The following is a 19,722-nucleotide window of genomic DNA, read 5'->3' as shown; positions in this document are numbered from 1 at the left end:
TCCCATACTATTTGTTGAGGGAAACCATGGATAACTCAGATGTCCGCACACCTAGGAATCTCTCAGAACGGAAATCGCATCCTGGACCTTAAGGGAGAATACCCTATAAACGGCTTCATGCAGCTCCTGCGCGTTTTGTTGCACTTGTTATACGTGTTCCACATTTCACAAAGGCTCCCTCCCCGACAGGCACATTCGGAGCCACAAAATCGTGGTATCAGATGGCGGCAGGCCTCCGAAAAACTGGGCATGGGCGTACACTTCTTGCAGCACTCGGATGGCCTCCGCGGCTTGGTGCAGTTGGGCGGTCGTCGACCTACCTTGCAACAGGGAGCACGGACTGCGTTGCAGAAGATACTCATCTGGAAGAGGTGCTTATCAATGGCCGAGAGCGGCGGTTCCTGCGGGGGGCGGATGCGGCGATCCATGGGCATATATATCTCCGGATTCGGGCAGCAGGTGTCCTTTGGTCGTAGCCAGAGGAGCGGACACTCAGGCCACGTGCGCTGGAACTTGCGGCTCTTATCCGACGGCTTGTAGTGGTCGGTGTCATGGCGGATCAGCTTCAGCAAACAGTCGGGATCAGTCTTGCCCCGATTATAGATTTCCTGCAGATACTGGGGATACTCTGTTACGCCAAAGGATGACTTCTTGTAGCACTTGTTGGGCTCGTACTTGACCGGACAGAACCATTTGCCATCCTTGCAGGCCGTGGCATCCTTGTCGCGCATCTTGCAGCATTCCCCAGAGCTGGCGTCGTAGTTGCCCCAGTTGTACCAGCGACTCGGGATCGGAATCCTTGGAATCTGTGCTCGGCGCAGGCGCAGCTTCGAGCTGAGCATGGTGCCTGGCTTTTTTGAATATCAAATTTAGAGAGGCGCTTGCCGAAAAGGTGCGGTTCGAAATTTTAACTCAGGTAGCGAATGTCTGACATGCTAGCCAAAGGACTCTGTGTACAGAACGATTTCACGATATACGATTTCTATGCATTGGGTTATATAGGTTAAGTCCAACTAAGGAGACCATTGCTAAACACGAGACTGGTATCCAAATGTAATTTAAAGCATACGAGCTTTAACCCAAAGCACGCTGTCAGTATACCCAATATTAAATCCGCTTAGTCCCAAATAATGTATGTCCTATTGTTTATTCGAATCTTATGTTTGGCAATTGGTAACTGCAGGACGACCTAGGCAACTAGGACTTCTTCATGCGGAAGTAGTTCCAAACCACGCACATGGGCGGCTGGTTGATGCAGAAGCAGTGCGTGGGAGGAACCTCCGGAAGCGGATACGTTTGGCACTCCGAAAAGCTGGGATACTTGGTCCTGGGTCGAATGCAATCGGAGGGGGGGCGTCCTGGCCGGCAGCCGACCTTGCTGGCGGACTTGCAGAAGGGCATCTTGAACCTGGGGCAGGAGCTCTTCGCGGGCTTCGGGCGGCAAAGCCCCAGCCCAAGGCTCTTGTTGCCCTCGGGGCAAACCTTCGAAGCCTGGAGCGGCGGAGTTCGAAGGGGCCGTCGAAAGAAGTTGGGCGGACGGCTCCGGCAGACGGCCTTCCTCTTACGCTCCTGAAGCTCGCACTCGCACCAGGTGCGCTGGTACTTGCGATTCAGCTTGTCGGTGGGCTTGTAGAACATCAGGTCCGACGGCGGATAGGACATCGCACAGGGATCAGCCAGGCACTTCTTGCGGGTGTCGATGAAGGACGGGACATTGAACTCGGGGTCGGAACGACACTTGTACTCGCTGCGCCGCATCGCCATCCAGCAGATGTCCTTGATCGGCACCTTGGTGTTGTCCACGGGCTCCTTCTTTTTCAGATCCTTACGCACGGCGCCCATCCTGGGCACACCATCTTCATACGGATCGTACATCGACTCCATGCCGCGCACCTGATTGGTCCTCGACGTCAATCCACTCCTTATAGCAGCTGGTGCTCGGAAGAACGTCTTCTTTGCCAGCATCATTGTGTTCCAATTAAGACGGAATCAAAGTGGGGTATTTAATAAGTTGCAAATATGCCCTACGCACTGCAAAAATTTAGTCCTGATTTAAAATATAAACAAAACTGGGAGTCACTGCGAAATTTTCATCATGAGCGTTGTAACGGAATGTGATATTTAAACAAGTGTCGTAATTTGAAGAAAGTTACTCGGGTAGCTGAGGTTTTTATACTATTCGATGAAAAGTATGTAACAGGTAGAAGTAGCGGTTCCGACCATATAAAGTATATATATTCTTGATCAGGCTCAATAGTCGAGTCGATCTGGCCATGTCCGTCTATCCGTCACCCTAGAAATGCAGAATTCAGAGCAAATTTGGTTCACTATGTTGCCCAAAACTGCTACGGGGACCATTTTTTCAAAAATGTGTTAACATTTTTTATTTTTCTATTTGTCTCTCCCATTTCTACCCATTTGCTAAAAAATGTTTGGCCACGCTTACTCTAACGCCTACAAGCCGCCAAATACTCCCATGAACACACTTGTTTTGATATTTTTTCATGTTTTTACTTTCCTTGCCAATTTATATCGATATGCAATTCTCAATCCCACAAGCTGAGTAACGGGTATCTGATAGTCTAGAAACTCAACTATAGCGGTGAATATCTTCTGTACGCGAAACAAAAGTGTTTTATCACTATAAAAGCGGACTGGCTTTAGTTATGTTTAGTATGGCAATTTTTTCCAAGAAAAATGGTATTACCAAAAACACTAGAATAATAAGATGCGTAACGTCATACGATTTTTTTGCACCCGATTTTTTCGGGCTGGCTCTAAAAGTACCACTTTGTATACGAATAAACATAAAAATATATATCCCTTTCAGTGGAGGGTAATCAATATCTTTACAATAATTTTATATTGTATTTTAAATATTTTTTATGAATAAATATTTTAAAATAAATATTATAACAGTTCAAATACTTGTATGAATAACATTTGCCCGGTTATTTGTTCAAGAGGGATGCCAAATTGATCTTGGAAGTCATCACATTTAAGAACACATACACTGCACTCACTGCTCGACCGGTAGGAGAGATTACTTGAACTATTTTGCGACTCTAAATTAGAAGACATGCCTTACAGTCCTCACTAGAACTAGTTGGGAATTATAGGGCTACAAGAAAATATTTTTCCTAAGCAAATATTAAAAGCGGCAATAACTATGTGTTCCGACAGTAAGTTAAACATTCTTCAGGCTTTAATTAGGACAATTTTTACTACTTTGTGCAAGTAACACATACACTACATACATACATACATACATACATACATACATACATACATACATACATACATACACATACATACATACATACATACATACATACATACATACATACATACATAGATACATACATACATACATACATACATACATACATACATACATACATACATACATACATACATACATACATACATACATACATACATACATACATACATACATACATACATACATACATACATACATACATACATACATACATACATACATACATACATACATACATACATACATACATACATACATACATACATATGTACATACATACACCGGTACATACACTCTCAATTTTATGCGAGCGGGAAGAGAGCAATTACTGCCGCCACCAAAAAAAGTTGCTGCATAGTGCAAAATCAATGTATGGCCGTTACGCATCTTATTATTCTAGTGTCTTTGGTATTACCTTACATATGTCCTCTCATACGTAAAGAAAAACTATAAAAACAATAATCTTAAGAATTGCAACTTTAATTTGTTTGTTTCTACAAAAACCTTTAAACCAGAACAGGAGGGAGTACTCGAGTTTCTCGACTATCCGATACCCGCACACAATTTCATAATTTCCTGGTTTATTTTGGACAAATCAGACAGACATGGCCAGATCGACTCGGCTAGTGATTCTGGTCAAGAATATATATACTTTATAGGGTCGGAAAGGCTTCTCTCTACCTGTTCCTTCAACTTATCAACGAATTAGTATATCCTTTAACGTCATGAATGGTATGAACAATATGATAGCGAAAACAAGCCTTTTACTTGGCACTTTAGATCGGTTGGTATCCATCAAACGCCATTCGATCTGCGGCAGCTTCAACGTGACGCCTTTTGTTTCTGCTTTGGGTTGAGATAAGCTGCGAGATGAATTGGTTGGCCGGAATGGCAATCCTCTGGAGGCGCCTTGTTGGGTCGACAGCTCGGCGAAGTTCCCGGACGGGTGGTCGCTCCTCCTGTGAGTGTGGGACCCCCGCCTCCTCGTCACCTTGCTCATTTTCGATGACAGCTTCCCTCCAGGTGGCCTGATACTTCCGCTCCGTCCATCTCCCTGGGCTGTAATTCGTGTCATCCAGGCGCCTCTGAGGCTCCGGCTCCATCTGTAGTCCCGGCTCAGAGCTCAGTTTGTAGTGAATGGCATCTAAGCGAAGCTGCTTCATTCCGCGCCGCTTTACGAGGTTTCCAAATCCGAAGGCCACTATCCTGCTTAACAAGGCATTTGACGAATTCATGGTTTCAATACTAAATTTTTATATAACCTATAAATTTTCAAAATAATAAATATATACAATTTTGTAGAACGAAACCAAACAGATTGTTATGCCTAAAAGCCAGCAATGATAAACTAGTTGGGAAGTGACAATTCAGGGCTTACTAGATGAGTTTATAAAGACTTTTCGATGTCTGGTACTTATTCATGGTTGATTTCGGATTTTAGCCAAAGCTCCTTTTTATAAACTATATAAGGAGAATGTTTCTAAGGAATGAACGTTTGCTGCCTGCAAATTAAAAAACTTCAGCAGTTTAAATACCCAACAGATTCGATTATGGTAACCTATTGCCCATCCAATTAATTACAAAATAATGGGTAATGCTTTTTATATTCCTATATTCGTTCAACGTCGGTCAGTTTGACATGGATTAAAGGCGCCCAGGTTAACTGCAAAGGTTCTACATGGACAAAACACCTCGGCTCCCAGTGCCACCAACGGTTTTTTGAGTATTGAGTGCTCAGTCTTGAGGTGTGAAAACGGGGGATTGCCGTAAGCGGAGGACATCCCCGGATCTCCGATATCCAAAATGACGAGGATCAGCACTTGTCAAAGTCCCAGCAATCGCATTCCTTGGAAGGTTTAGGATCACTCCGCTTCCGCTTGCACTCAGAGTAGCTCGGGAATGGTGTTGGGACCTTGGAGCAGTTCTTACGTTTTGCGGAGCGCTTGCAGCCGGGCTCGGGTTGGCCTTTCCCCTTCGAATTGGAGTTGCACTTGGAGTCCGAGGCGCCGCCCTTGGAGCCGGCACAACTGGCCAATCGGGCGGCGAGTGGCATTAGGACTTTTCCGCAGCGTTTAAACAACATTTTGAATTTGGAAAGTGTGGAAAGAGAGAGTTTAGGTAAGGGAGTGTTAAGGCTGTTTCGGAAAACTGTAATTTGGATGGGACTATACGGAGTTGGATAAGTGACAGGAATGTGGTCAGCTGTCGAGTGACTGGGCTTCCGCCGCCGCCTACATTTCGCCACACTTAAGGACCGCCCCCTTGCCCCGGGCGATCCTTCGCCTCAGCTCCGCCCACATCTCGCAGGCCATCGGAACTTTCAGGCATAGGCACTCCGTGGGTGGTGCCTTGGACAGCTCTTCCCGCTTGCATTCTGAGAAGCTGGGATACGGCGCCGGGCGTTTGGTGCAGTCGGTGGGCTTGCGTTCTTGGTGGCAACTGGGCGGAATGCGGGCGGGCTTGCAGCAGGGCAGCGTCCAGCGCGGACAGAGTGACATATCCTCCGGCTTCTTGCACTCCATGGGGTTGAGCATGGGCACACGGGCTGTGGCCACCACCGTTTTCCTGGGACGGCGGCAGGGCTTCGGACGCGGATGCTTCGCGTGTATGCACACCTTCTTGGGCTTGATCACCAGCCGGGGGCACTCGTTCCACGTCACCTGGTACTGCCGGGCCTCTTTGTCCGAGATGCGGTAGTACTGGATGTCGTACCGCACTGGCACGTCGCACTTTGGCTCGTACTCGCAGTCGGGTATGTACCACATGGACCGCATCCTGGCTGACAGCTTCGGCTTGTTGGACTTCTCCTTCTTGGGCTCTTCCTTCTTCTTGCGCTTACCGCCCTTGGCTGCATCGCAAATGGTGCCCTTAAACCGAGCAGGACCGCAGCTCTTGGAGGTCGATTCCTGCCCGCAATCCTTTGGCAGGCCGCAGTCGTCGGCGGACGACTGGCTGCTGTAGTTGCGGCGTACCAGGTGCTGGCGGAGCACACTGGAGCCGGCGCAGTCGACCGAAGGCTTGATGGGGCTTAGATTCTTGGACCAATCGGCCTTAAATATGGAACAGGCATCCACCAAGGACTCCAGACACGGCATGCTCCGATCCACGAGGGAACGACACTTCTGACGCAACATTCGCAACATGTTAATTTTTTTTTCCAAATTTTGTTTTACAAAGCCGAAAAAAGTCGAGAATATGTTTTGTTAGGCCAAGGACTGAGTGTAGACTAACTATGAGCCGACATCCCAAGCCCGGAGTGGCCATTCAAGGCCAACTTTATGCGAAATTTTGAACACAAGTTCTAAAATGCCTCTAGATATATCTGAGCTAAACCTGTTGAAAAGTATGTAATAGGTTCCATGCAGCTTTTCGCACTTAAAACCGCACCGTCCATATCCTTAAAATCTGTAGGGCCTTAAAAAAGCTTTAAAGTGTAGTAAAAGCGCAAATGGAATTTTGTTCTACCTATGAATTAATAAAGACGCCAAACATTTTGGATTCGAGCCATACACTAATAAATTATAAGTAATTATAGGAAGTAGTAGCGAGATGGAAAGCGAGATTATTAACTAGAGATATATTTTAAAGATCTTAGGAAATGATTGGTAATTTCAATCTTGTTCTGTATACTTGTGGGAATGGACGGGCGTACTAGATTGCATTAAAAATATGTAGCAGGTAGAAGGACGAGTTTCCGACTCTACACTCGTATATTCCTAACCAGGATCACTGGTCTGCCTTTGTCGGGAATTTAAGAGGTAGAAAGCTTAGGTTGAGCAACCAGATTCTAAAGATGTAGACGAGGCGCAAGATTGCTTCAGAAGAATGCCCGCATACTCTAACTCCCACAAACCAACCTCTCGCTTGGAGGAATATACTTCATTATATACTTACATATGGAATATACTTCCATATGGAATATACTTTCCCACTACCTGAGAAACGGGTATTTGATAATCGAGGAAATGGAAAGTATTTGCTTCTTGTTTCCTATGTATAATTTATGGATTATTCTGCGTCGTCGGACGATTTTTCTATATCCATATAACAATGTTCTAAAGAGGAGGCCTTGAAATTCACTTCGTGGCGATGTAGCCATGTCGAATAAGTTTGTAGGCCAGTTCCTCTCGGCCTCTTCCAAAATTCACATCGGCTCCGTTGAGCTGATTGTGTTTTCGGTTTAAAATTTTGTAGTTTGGTCATTCTTCGGTGCCGAGGGATTTTCATTTTTGTTTCGGAATTACTGTATTCAACGACCCCTTTCGTGCCCCCGAGAACATTTATATTAACCAGCCATGTCTATGTGGCGCAGTATAGGAACGAAGACCCAAAATCGAGTAATACCCAGCTTTGCGAGCGTGGTCAGCCAACGCGCCTTCGCAGAAGACCACAATCCATCTCCCAAGTGCAGCAACCAGTCTGGAAAGGGCTGCGGAAATTTCACCGCTTGTGGAGACCCCCGGTTCGCGAAGAAAGCAGCGCCCAAGAAGGGAGACGGCTTCCAGTTCCATCATCTGATAAAGGCGCCGCCAGAGTGCTGCATCGATCCCTGTGCGGAACGGTTCCCTCCGTACGACCAGTGCTACTACAAGATCTCCGACAAGGCCGCGCGCAAGTACCAGGTCACCTGGGTGGAGTGTCCGCCCATCCAGATAAAGCCCAAGAAGATCTGCTGCTATGAGGCGGGCGCTCGTCCGCCGATCCCGCGGCGCAAGCGCAAGGAGTTCGTGCCAAAGTGCCAAGAGAATGTCGAATGTCCTTCGGAGGAGGGGGACTGCCCCAGGATCAAGATGCCCGGCTGCAGGCCCGTGGACAACGTCTCTTGCCACGTCGTTAGACGCAAAACCGACTGCGTCAAGGTCAAGGCCCCCTATCCTTCGTTCTCGGAGTGCGCTCACCCACCTCTTCGCAAGCCTCGGGCAATCGAATGCAACTGCCTGGACGTTCCGAGCTCCTGCGATCTCATTCGCGAGCTGAACAGGCTTGAGGGGAGTCCACGGAAGCCAAACTGCGGGGGCAGCAGGGGTTAATTTCATAGTGCTGTTCGAATCCTAATCCCAGCGCTCAGTATCTTGTTCCGTTGACCTAAATATTCCAAAACCGATCCAGTAAAAGTAACTTTTCTACCGTGCGTAAAATTCCGAGAAATAAACCGAAAAATGATTTTTACTTAAGCAACTTAATTTTTAATTCGAATTGAATCTATACTGCCTAGATGGTCATGCCCTTTTAGTTTGCTTACCGCTGGAAAATAGCCGTTGGTCTTATTTTGTTTTTGAAACCTGGCCCGCTGCTACTTAGCCATGTAAATCGAAAACATTTGGCCGACTGTGGATGAGTATGCAAAGTGTTTCGAGGAGGGGATGCGGACAACTGCGTGCCATATTAAAGTCGCTTCTAGCAAATTACCAATTCAGATATATACGGGTACACACAAATCAGTTATACCCGGCATCCATCAGCATATTCCCCTGGCTGTTGCTTTTTGGACGTCCCTCGCTTTTCGTCGTATCTCCTTTAACTTTGAATGCATGCAGCCCGTCACATTTATTCGAGTTCGAGTTTGATGTACGAGCCGAAATGCATGTGCATAATCAAAAGGGGAGCGGAAGGAGCCTTCTCCCGAAGACAATCGAAATGAGACAAGGCCCGTCTCCGCAGCTCCAAAGACCTCGAATCTACCCCAGCTGCAGACATAATTGATGGATCGCTGACTGGCGACAGAAATGTTCTGGCTGGATCTGGATCCGAATCCGAAAAGGGGATTCGAGTTGTGCGCCTACCTCCGCCTAAATAATGATGTCGCATTATTTATGCCGCAGCTGATTTGCATAGGCAGGCTAAGAACCCGAGATTGGGGATTGGGGATGGGATGGGGTAGAGCGCTTGCGTTGCCCCGGGGCAATGTGTGCGCTTTCTTTAATAAATGTTTAATTTATAATTGATTTTCCCCCCACCCACCGGCCCAGTAATACGCCTTGACTCGAAAGACCTCAAAAGTTTCTGAGCCGCAAAAGGATTTGCCCGCGCACGAAAACACTTAATTAATTCGCATAGACAGACAGTCGGACGGAAGGACAGACGGGCAGACATACGGACGGATGTGGTGGGGCGGCATCCTGCCCACCCATCTGGTCAGGCGACTACACCCAGGCCCACACACACACATGGATAAATAATTAGAAATTAGAATGGAGAATGCTTGCCAGCCAAGTTGACGATAACAACGCCCCACAAATGCCCGCCCACACACTGAGCCGACGCCCCAACTTGGGTGGACACCTCCACCTCCAGCTCCACCTCCAGCCACAGCCACAACCTCTGCAACTACACGACCTCCAACCCCCAAGAAGCATATTTAAAATGTAGCCAACTCGAGGATGTTTTAGACCATATACTTGGACCCTTTTAGCAGACCAAAGCCCAAGACAGCAGCAACCCGATTCGAAATGCTGTTGTCCTGTTTGTCGCTGAAGCGGCTTCGATTTACTTATTGCGGCTGAAGATGGGAAAGTAATTGAAAACTATCGATGGCCTTACAAAATAAAATAATTCCAAATTAATTATTGGTGACTACACGAAGAGTTTCGATTTTTGTTATACTTATATATTTTTTTATAATTTCAAAGACGTTTACTTCCCGTAGCTTTAGCCTTAGTTCAAAATTATGCAGCACGTTTTAATCTGCCTTACCCAAGTATTATATCCAAGCAGCTTGCCTAATCGCTGGAAAATTAATCCCCTTTCGATTTTAACCAATCACTCAAATTAGCATTTTCGATAAGCGAATTCCCCCATCGCTACCGAAGGAGCAGAACAGCCGAAAAAGGACGGGAAGAGGGCTTAATTTGCTGCTAATATCCGTTTACGTCTTTAGTTGCAAGAAAATTACAATATTTCGTGTGGATAGTTGGCACGCATAGACTCGCCCCCGCCTCCGGGCTACAGATACTTTTGTATCTAATTTAAATTTCCCAATTTCGGCGCTGCAAGAAAAACGCCGAGTTGGAAAATGAGCTAGGGCCTTGGCTAATTTTCGATGGCCGTCGCGCAAGGGTTGCAATCGAGGGGACTGGCAAGGAGTTGAATGAACTGGACTGGACTGGGCTGGGCTGGGCGGATTAAGGCCCGGCAAGTGGACACAGTAGTCGTGGACCGGGAGCAGGATGTTCTGCTGCTGCTGCTGCTTCTGCTTAGCCAAATTATATTATGACTTGTTTAAAATTCAAATTTGAAAACACTAAAATCATGTTCTGGATGTCTGGCCACCCCGACAGCGTCCCAGCACAAAACCGTATAGTTTTCGGCAAGGGTTTAAGTAGCGCACGCGGCCAAAACGGGCTGGGGTGGAGGGTGGTGGTATCTGGTCACAGGGGGTGGCTGGGTGTCCCTGCTAAGGATTTGCCCCTCCCCCAGCTGGCAACTTTTGCTGTCTGTCCTCGTCCTCGTCCTCGGCCCCGATCCTAACTCAAGGCAATGTCCTTTGCCGACTGCGTATATAGGTGTGAGGGTTTGTGTGCGTGTTGCCAAAACATAGTTTCTAGTTGCCACATAAATTTTGCATATTCTCGGCTGTGTGTGTATGTTTGTCCTACGGCTCGGGCAACGAGCATTTGCTTTTAAACAATTTTAATGATTTCATTAGTCGTACAGCGAGCAATTTAATGAGGACGTTTTGGGGGTACGAAATTGATTTTCTATTCCTTCGACCAGCAGAGAGTTCTGCTCTCGGGCTTGGACTAGATTATTTTGGGCTGTGCTGTTGGATGGCTTTTAAAATAGCGTACATTAAAGTTTGGTTAGGAGCTTAAGGAATTGAAATTTTTGGATTTACAAAACAGCAATGGTGTGGAGCGCTAAGTAGTTTCTTTTAAACATTTGTGGATTGCCAATCTGAGGCGAGTAACATGATATAATATCGTATAATATCGGATTAAATTGATTTTCTTCCTGCTGCTTATTTCCAAAACGGCGACTAAAACATTTCCATAAAATAGACCTTATTTTTCGCAGTTGTGAGGTTCAGTTTCCCGTGAAGTTTGCCCTGAGCCAAGTTGCTCTTGGCCTGGCTAACCCAAACTTACCAGCTAAGACGCCATTTTGTCCTGCCGCAGTCACTCACACACTGGAAGCTCAAGACATAATTAGATTGCATAATGTAAGTGTTGCCTCGTCCAGTGCACACGGAGTCCGGGCAATTTCAATAAAATTTGTGTCGGCCAAGGAGTGAGTTGGAAAGGCGAGAGCTTAGCCCGAAAAGCAGTCAAATGTCTCAGACACAAGCCGCAGGGACGTCTCACACACACACACACACACACTCACACTAGTGCGGTATTACCCTCTCCCTACCGCCTTGCCCCCTCCAGTGCCTTCCCACTGCTAACAGGGCTTTAACCCTCGGCTGTGTGTGTGTGGGCTGTGGCCAAGGCAATGGCCTTTCAAAATTTCGAATATACGTAAATTTAACTTTCTTGAAATACACTTAACTGTAAAATTAATTATAAAAGGCAATTGTGCATGTGTATGTGAGTCTGGCAGTCATGTGTGTGTGTTTTTGGGCGGGAGAGGGCTTTTAGAGTGTGCCGCCCCCTCGCCCACTTAAGTTTGTCTTAGTCGTTGGCCGAAAAGGTGTTGGCATGGAATTTGTATAGCCAACGATACGGCGATGTCTTCAGAGAGAGCGATGGAGAGAGAAAGAGAGCAAAGGCTATGTAGGTGTGTGAGCATGTACAGTTGCGCCCATCGCCATTTGCATACTCACGCACACACATACATAGACGTGGGACTTGTGTGCGAAAACACACTAATTAAATGTTGAAGGCAGTTTATATTGAGATGACGCCCAACCACCCACTCGCATGGCCAGCGGGCAGACAAAGGCCACAGCAGGTGATTGTGTGTGTGTGTGTGTGTGTGTGTGTGGGTGGGTGGTTGCATTATATAACCCCCAACACATCGGAGCCCAGCCCAATTCACCCCACAACACCTGCATGTGCGAGCGTGTGTCGTAAGAAAATCTATAGCCTACGGTGCTCGAGCCCGAACCGCAAATTCAAATGTCTTCATTTTGCACATCAAACCAACTGCAGCAACACTCCCATTCCCACACCCACACACACACACACGAATACACACTTGAGCTCACATGCGAGCGAAGGACGAAGGAGCAGCGCTTCCCATATGTATGTTTGCTGAGGATTTCTAATTACATTCGGCATCGTTCGGACTCATCTTCGAATGGGGTGGCCGGGGGCACATTAGGAGGAGGAGGGTGGGCCTTATGTAAAGTATTTCGTTGCCGATAAATTATCATGGCTCGTGTAAGTTGTGGATAAAGTGGCGGGGTGAAAGGTCAATCTGAAGGGTGGTCAATCCGAGAAGATTTCGGTTTTCTCCAAAGTCGCTACATCAAACATTCCTGTTTATATACTTTAAATCAATCATTTAATGTACCATGTTTTGGTATCCAACGGATACTTTTGGGTAAATTTAAAGGCGGTTCGAAAGGCCTGCAACCAATTTCATATTCATATTGCAACGCATGTTGTTTGGATGTTTCTAAAAAACTGCTATAAGATGGTTCTAGGTCTAATTGCACATTAAGCCAGGCAATTATCCAACTGACAGCTGAGCTAATGTCACGATAGCAGACCTAACCAGCATGCCTATGCTGGCTCCCCACCTGATTTCACTTGCCACCTGCCCGGTTTACACACGCAGACATTTTTAATTAAACGTAAATTTTGCTCTATTGATTAGTTGCCAACAACTCGCCAACTTTGGGTGTTGGAGGAGCATGTGCAACCTTTGTTATTGCCAACGCATTAGTATTAGCGCAGCGGATGACGTGACCGGGAGGGGGCTGTGGAGCGGCTTCCTGAAAGGAGCCAACTTGACACGCAAACTACTGCAAGGACGTGGGGAGAGGGCGGCTGTCATTGTGGAACTGGCAGGCCACAGAGAAGGGGCGGGCGCGAGTTTTCGGTTGCCAGTTTGGCGTCTTTTTAACACAATGACAGTTAATTAGATTGTGTTCGGGATAAGGATAGCGCGAAGGATATGCAGGTGTAACTGCCTGCAAACTTTGGCTTCCCAGGCGGATACATTTCGCACAATACACTCAAGTCTAATGGTGTGAAAAGAGTTGTTAGGACGCTGTAGAACCGCTGTTTTGACGTGCGCTAAGGCACTCGGAGAAATGATAAGATGGTACCCAAATACGATTATGACTTTTGGCCATAACTACAAGGTGTCATTTACCTTTTGATTGCATTTTGATTGTTTATTCCTTTTTCACAACAATTAAGTGCGGTGGTGTGAAAATAGTTGCAAGAGGTTGCAGCCACAAAATCGATAGAGCAGTTATTAAAATATTGATTAAATGGCCGGGCAGCCTGTTTTGACCGCAAGAAGTTCTTTGCAAGGCTTGCATATTGGATGGGCTATAAGCTGCAATCACAGAGAAAACTTTCCATTGTATCTGACGCACTTTGTGTGTACAGCTTTTGCCCAGCTCAACCCTATCTCTCTCGCTCTAAGTGCTTCTTGATGTCCTGACCAGACTAACTAATGACCAACGCCTGGGCTAAAATATTGATCAATAAATTGCAGCAGCAGAAATAACTTAAAACCCGAATGTGTATGGACAAATAGTTGATGCAGTTAGCAAGGGGCTGTGGCTGGTTGGGTGGTTGGGTGATGCGTGGCTCCATCAACGCAGACAAACTCCTGCCATCCCTGAAATGCACACTCACACAATCACACACAAGCACGGGAAAGGGAAGGGGGAGTAAGCCAGCCAAGCCAGCCGAAAATATTTCGAATTCATGACAAATGCATAAGATTTCAACAAATCGGGGGAAAGAGGCCCTGTTACACGTAACCCCAAGCAGTTAAGTGCAATAAATACGGACCACTACGAATGCAGGCAGCACACAGGCACAGGCACAGGCACAATCACAATCAAATAAATTACACAGCATTTAATAATTCATGCAAAAAACGGCCACAAACACAGGCCAGGGAAAGCACAGGGCCGCCCATTTGGCCACCCACTTTCCCAACAATCTGGCGGTGTGTGTGTTTTAAGACTTGATAATTTCAAAAATCAACAGGATATATGTGTATTCATAACTTCAAAATGCATTTCGACCACACACATACAGACATGGGGGCCGGCACAGTGGTTGTGTGCATGTGGTTGTGAAGAATATTGGATAGTATTGCTTGGATTTCGTCTTTGTCTCCCTTATCGGCTGTCTCGCTCTGCATTTTCATTCTGCACATATCGCTCACATGCCATTGCACTCAATTAAAATCCCTTTGTCGGGGCGTGCTTTGTCTCACTCTCGAACGCACCGTCTCACTCGCACGCACGAGTTTAATTTTCCTAGCCATTTTTGTTATTTTGTAGTTTTAGTTTAAATATTTGATAGCCTGCATATTGATTGGTGCTCAGTGCAACGTGGCGCATGAGTAATAACTTTTTCCCTGGCCATATACAAAGCGGCTTGGGAAATATTTACTTGGATAACGGTTTGATTGGACTGCTAAATGTTCTCAAGGTGCTCAAGGAATTTGCCCAAATTAGCAGCCCCCACAGCCGCACCGCCGCACTGCCGCACTAATCAAAGCCCCAAAAGGCACTGAAATTTCCTGCCCGATTATGTGGCAAAGACTTTGCTGCACCGCCGAGGTTCGGGGAAGCGGAAGAGCCGCCACTGCCGAGCTTAAGGTTGCGCCTAAGCGTAGCAGGCAATTGACACTGCAGCGACGGGCAGCGGGCAACGTGCAACACTGCCACATGCAACACCGCCCTAATGTATGCTACAAATCTCGCCAAAGCAACGCATTTCGTAGCCATTTAAGCTACTTGCATAAATGCAGATGCCCACCCGAAAGAAAACACACTCGCTGGCGTGGAGAAAGCCCGGGATTCAGAAACTGGTGCCCCGGAGAAGGAGAAACCCCAGCAGACTCGTGTGTCTGCCCCGCTGTCTGTGCCAGGTGGTGTGTGTGCGTGTGTGGCATTGACCAAGTGGGTGTAGGGGGCAGGGTGTTGGGTGGCGGGGTCGCCCAAGCAGGGCCATGGCTGCAGCCTGGACGACGTCGTCGTCAAATGAATCTCATTTGCATTTAAATTAGGAACGAAGCCCGATTTGTTGCTGCCCTTTGAGGCAAGGAGCGGGAGGCGAGCACACTGCAACTCCTAGAAGTGCACTGTACAAAATGGGTTGAGCTCCGTTATTATTACGTTAAGTGCAATGCTTTACCAAATTCAGTATGACAGTGTATCCACGACTTGTGTGCTAAGTCTAAAAATACCTAATGCTGCCCCTTGCTACAGTATTTTCTCTCCGTGCATCGAAAGGACTGCTGGCAACGAGTGGTAGGGCGGTGCAAAATTTTTAATGAAGACAGCGCAGCTACTTAGGCACCCATGCATGCATACATGTCGCCTCCACCTAATGGCCCTACCGATTTCGATCCCACTTTTTCGGACAAGTTGCCGGACTGCATGCCCAACTAATGGCCAACAGCTTGGACAAATAGCAAACACTCACAGCCCCACGAATGCCGCCCCCTGGTTATGGCAAATATGTTAATAACCTTTCTTCCGATGGGGGCTTAGGCGGGAGCTCTGCACAAAATTTTAATTAGAAATGTTATATGAGTTGCACGTTAGCCGGTCCCCCCCCCTCCCCCCAACCCCCTTTTCCACTTGCTACTGGTAGTAGTCAATGACCGGGGAGGGGGTTGGGGCAACTTTCTAGTTGGGCTGGCTCATTTTCCACTTGAGTGGGGTTAATTTTTAGGACAGTACTTTGGCTTCACCAAACACTGTAATCAACGAGCTATTGGTGGCCCGGCTACAAGGGCCAAAGTAAATTGAAATCACGCATTATTATAATACAATATTTTATGCCATGCAACTGAGTAGAGCATAACACTGGCTTTGTCCAAGTGAAACCCCATTGAAACCCACTGTTTGCAGTGCCATCGATAACATTCCTTTCAGTTGTCAAGGCTCGGGCAGTTCATTCATGTCCGACTTATGCATACACGACCAACTTGGCTTTAATTAACGCTAATGCGGCCATTACAACAATCTAAGATGGAAGCCAAGGCAGCCAGGTATCGCTGCCTCTCTGTCGCTCCCTGGCCGTGTGTGTCCGTCTCTTTCTTTCTGGGCGCTGCTGCCAAATGCAATGAATGCAGCTATTCATTTATGTCAGCGGTAATGACATTTTACATTCCGCATTGGACTAGCGATGGGGATTGGAATAGGGCGTGTGTGATGGCCATGACAACAACAGAAACGCTGGTAGGCTCTCCTCGGGGGTGGGAGTCGGAAGGGGGACAGGCGGACAGGGGGGGAGCCCCCTTTGGGCTCGGCTGTCGTAGACAAGTGTCAGTGGTAATTGAAAATACGAATATTAATTCCAGAGAGTTGCAGGGGCAAAACTAGCCAAAGTGTGGCATGTTCAAGTAGCCAGGAACACGGCGAAAATATGCCAGCGCAAAGTAATTAACTTTGGGATGCACACCTCCAAGGAGATCGGATTCGGCCTGCAAAAAGCTAAGTTGTTATCGAACTAGTAACTCTACATTTAGTAGAGATGATCACGACACTGCGGTTTATCCGATTCATTTCCGAGGAATTCTTAAAGAACACTTTAGCTACCACAATAGTATGCTATGAATATTGTAGCAAACCAAAAGCGCTATTCAATGTATGGAAAATTATTACTAATGCAGCCAAGAATGTGACTCTCACCTTATCCTTAAACCGTAAACTGTATCCATTATTAAAGGAATGTCAACGCTTTCCACACGAGGTACACACAAAGCAGTTTCAGCCTCATATTACGCATTTAGTCAGTGTTCTTATCGGTGGGTACACACAAAGACGCTTCCGGTGAGTAGCTGAACTGGCACCACCCCACCACCCAACCCCACCACCCAACCAGGCGGGCCCAAAAGCGGCGCCACCCCCAACATCGCAGAGGCAATAAAACGGGTGTGTTGCTCTACGGCTAAAACAAAAAACGCGTTGTTCCTGCAGCGATGGGGAAATGGGAAAAAGGGGGGCGCGGTGGGGGCGGGAAAAGCTCCGAGATGAGCGGAGGGTGCAACCAATCAGCGAGGCCCGCAAAAATGTTACTTTTTCGTTTTCTTGATGGAAACGCAGCAGCGAATGAGAAATGTAGAGGAAAAGCGTTAGCACTCGCTCGCACACATGTGGCACCGTGAAAAAAGTGGCACAAAAGCGGCAAACTTGTGTGTGCTTTCTCGACGGCTGCCTAAAATAAGAATAACAGGGGCACGTATGGCCAATAAGAAGCAGACAGAGGCAGACAAACAGCAAACAATGCTGCGGCCAACGGGATGCGACGGAGGTGGCAGCATCGACTGCAGAAGCGGCAACACTAAAAGAGTCAACAAAACAATTTTATCCGAAAAACTGGCAAAAACAGCAGAACGCCTTGTTCAGGCGCAGGACAAAGGGCGGCGGAGTCCTCCAAGGAGTCCTTCGCTGCCAAAGGTGAAAATGCAACAGCATGAGATGGAACTGCGGCTTGTACATTTAAGCATAGTCTTCGGTAATTAATCATTCACATACAAAACAACAAGAGCTGGGTTAGTGAGTACATCTAAACTTGTATTTATTCCAGCCTAGCAATCTAAGGGTTTCAGATGAGGAAACATTTCATAGATATTCGGTTCAAGTCCTTAGCTTGAACATTGCATTTCCCAATAGCTGAAGTGGGTTTTCATGGAGGCTTATAAACGGCGGCATACTTCTGCTTTAAGTTGGCAGAGAAAATCTATTTTTGCATTCCAGCGAGGTGATACATAATTGTTTTGCAGCTCGGCCCTTCAATTGTCGGCCAGGCTAAGCCTTCACTGCGAACTCCTTCGACCCCTGATCGCTGGCCACCTCTAGCGCCAATTCCAATTAAAAATTGTGATGCAAATGAGCAGCGGAGGGGCGAGCGAATCAGCTCCCTGGGGCTACATTGCGGCAATAAATGCCGCGACAGACACCAGGACTTTCCGAGCCACCAGCACCACCCCCAACAGCCCCGCACCACCAACTCGCTGACCAGGCAAAGTCGATGGCCAAGAAGCAGTGGGTGGGTGGGTGGCGCACTTTTACTTTTATTTTTGGGCGAGAAGAAATGGCCAAAAAAAGAAGTGTGCCGCCAAAAGTGAAAAGCAAGCAAAAGTGCGAAGCTTTTCCGTGGTGGGGGCTTCGATATTATTTTATTGGGGTGGTGGGCGGTGGGCGGTGGTCGGTGGGTGGTGCGGGGCTGCCGTGCGAGGGGCTCAGGATTTATGCTCGGTCCACTCGCGGCCCAAAGGAGCGGGGCACTCCGCGCGGCGGGGCGGGGCGGGAAAGCAATGCGTACACCCGTACAATTGCATTCATTTGACCAGAGCGGTGACCAGTGACCGCTGCAGGATTGCGCCCCAATGTCCAGCGCTCGGCGCCCCCAAAGAATAACTGCGGCTGACCAGCGACCAAGCAGTCAGAAAGTTGTAGCAGGCGACCGGGCCGTAAAAAAGCAGCCAGCGAACGAGGGAGAGTGAGGAAAGCAAAATTAAAGGCACACAAAAAGTGGAAAAAATGGAGTAAGCGGACAAACGGAAAAACGTAAAAAAATTGGGACAGGCTCGCACACAAACACACCATCCGCGGGGTGGGGGCGCAAGGGGTGGCTTGGGTGAGTGGTCCCCGGAGTCCTGGACAATGCTTGGCCTTCATTGTTGTCAAGCAGACGGCCACCACCACCCACGAGCCACCCACTTTCGGCCAAGTGGGGTTGATTGAGTGGCGCGCCCATTGATGTTGCTGCTGTTGCTGCTGCTGCTGCTGCTGATGGACCAGCAGGACCTACCCTGATCCTGCCCCCCATTTTTGCCTTCTTGTTTTGCTCCATTTTCCAGCTGAACTCCCCCCATCGCTCATCATTTTTTACACATTTTTGTTTTGGTTTTTGTGCTTCGCTGTTGTTTCGTTTCGTTTCGTTTCGTTTTTGTTTTCTTTCCTCATTCGCCATGCGACTGTCAGCTGCGCTCCGTCCTTATATAGAAATCCGCATCTGCCAATATATATATGTCGTTCCGATATAGCCGATACATGCCCACGTGCCGGTGGTTCGGTACATAGGGACAGTCGAATTCTCGCCCAAATTGCAATGTCTGCAGCGTGCAGCTTTTGTTTGCAGTCGAGTGGGTGGTGGGTGCAACCGGGCTGCCGCTGCAGGTGCAACTTATCCCTTTATCGACACTCTGGTCCCGGCGAAATTGCGCAAGAAATCGGCGTCGCATAAAAAATTGATGGCCTCTTCTACATTTGTTTAGAGAGTCGACGGAGTGATAAAGGGGCTGATTCTCGACAGAATGGACACACGGCAGCGATTGGGAATTTTAAG

The 19,722-nt window shown here is 47.5% G+C and overlaps 6 protein-coding genes across 7 annotated transcripts in view; 2 read left to right on the top strand and 4 right to left on the bottom strand.

Moving 5' to 3' along the window:
- LOC6542090 (alpha-protein kinase 1) overlaps nucleotides 1-19,722 on the top strand; it is a 67,411-nt gene that overhangs the window by 36,034 nt on the left and 11,655 nt on the right. The window lies entirely within an intron of this gene.
- LOC6542406 lies at nucleotides 50-942 on the bottom strand. Its single transcript, XM_001970441.3, has one exon. It carries the CDS (start codon nucleotides 840-842, stop codon nucleotides 63-65), a length of 780 nt encoding a protein of 259 aa, XP_001970477.1. The 5' UTR covers nucleotides 843-942; the 3' UTR covers nucleotides 50-62.
- On the bottom strand, nucleotides 1,122-1,980 carry LOC6543249. The gene has a single exon (XM_026978255.1). It carries the CDS (start codon nucleotides 1,966-1,968, stop codon nucleotides 1,198-1,200), a length of 771 nt encoding a protein of 256 aa, XP_026834056.1. The 5' UTR covers nucleotides 1,969-1,980; the 3' UTR covers nucleotides 1,122-1,197.
- On the bottom strand, nucleotides 4,058-4,518 carry LOC6542979. Its single transcript, XM_026978257.1, has one exon. It carries the CDS (start codon nucleotides 4,516-4,518, stop codon nucleotides 4,060-4,062), a length of 459 nt encoding a protein of 152 aa, XP_026834058.1. The 3' UTR covers nucleotides 4,058-4,059.
- Nucleotides 4,879-6,537, bottom strand: LOC6541331. Its single transcript, XM_001970437.3, has one exon. It carries the CDS (start codon nucleotides 6,424-6,426, stop codon nucleotides 5,515-5,517), a length of 912 nt encoding a protein of 303 aa, XP_001970473.1. The 5' UTR covers nucleotides 6,427-6,537; the 3' UTR covers nucleotides 4,879-5,514.
- On the top strand, nucleotides 7,386-8,457 carry LOC6543140. Its single transcript, XM_026978256.1, has one exon. It carries the CDS (start codon nucleotides 7,579-7,581, stop codon nucleotides 8,311-8,313), a length of 735 nt encoding a protein of 244 aa, XP_026834057.1. The 5' UTR covers nucleotides 7,386-7,578; the 3' UTR covers nucleotides 8,314-8,457.

This window comes from Drosophila erecta, unplaced genomic scaffold (genome assembly GCF_003286155.1).
Source record: "Drosophila erecta strain 14021-0224.00,06,07 unplaced genomic scaffold, DereRS2 tig00000055-arrow-pilon, whole genome shotgun sequence".
NCBI lineage: Eukaryota > Metazoa > Arthropoda > Insecta > Diptera > Drosophilidae > Drosophila > Drosophila erecta.
The sequence above is the reverse complement of the archived record's forward strand: the minus strand, read 5'-3'. Positions and strand labels throughout refer to the sequence as shown.

Bases quoted from the DNA above. Each gene is read 5' to 3' on its own strand.
- LOC6542406 (XM_001970441.3), bottom strand. From the start codon at position 842: ATGCTCAGCTCGAAGCTGCGCCTGCGCCGAGCACAGATTCCAAGGATT.
- LOC6543249 (XM_026978255.1), bottom strand. From the start codon at position 1,968: ATGATGCTGGCAAAGAAGACGTTCTTCCGAGCACCAGCTGCTATAAGG.
- LOC6542979 (XM_026978257.1), bottom strand. From the start codon at position 4,518: ATGAATTCGTCAAATGCCTTGTTAAGCAGGATAGTGGCCTTCGGATTT.
- LOC6541331 (XM_001970437.3), bottom strand. From the start codon at position 6,426: ATGTTGCGAATGTTGCGTCAGAAGTGTCGTTCCCTCGTGGATCGGAGC.
- LOC6543140 (XM_026978256.1), top strand. From the start codon at position 7,579: ATGTCTATGTGGCGCAGTATAGGAACGAAGACCCAAAATCGAGTAATA.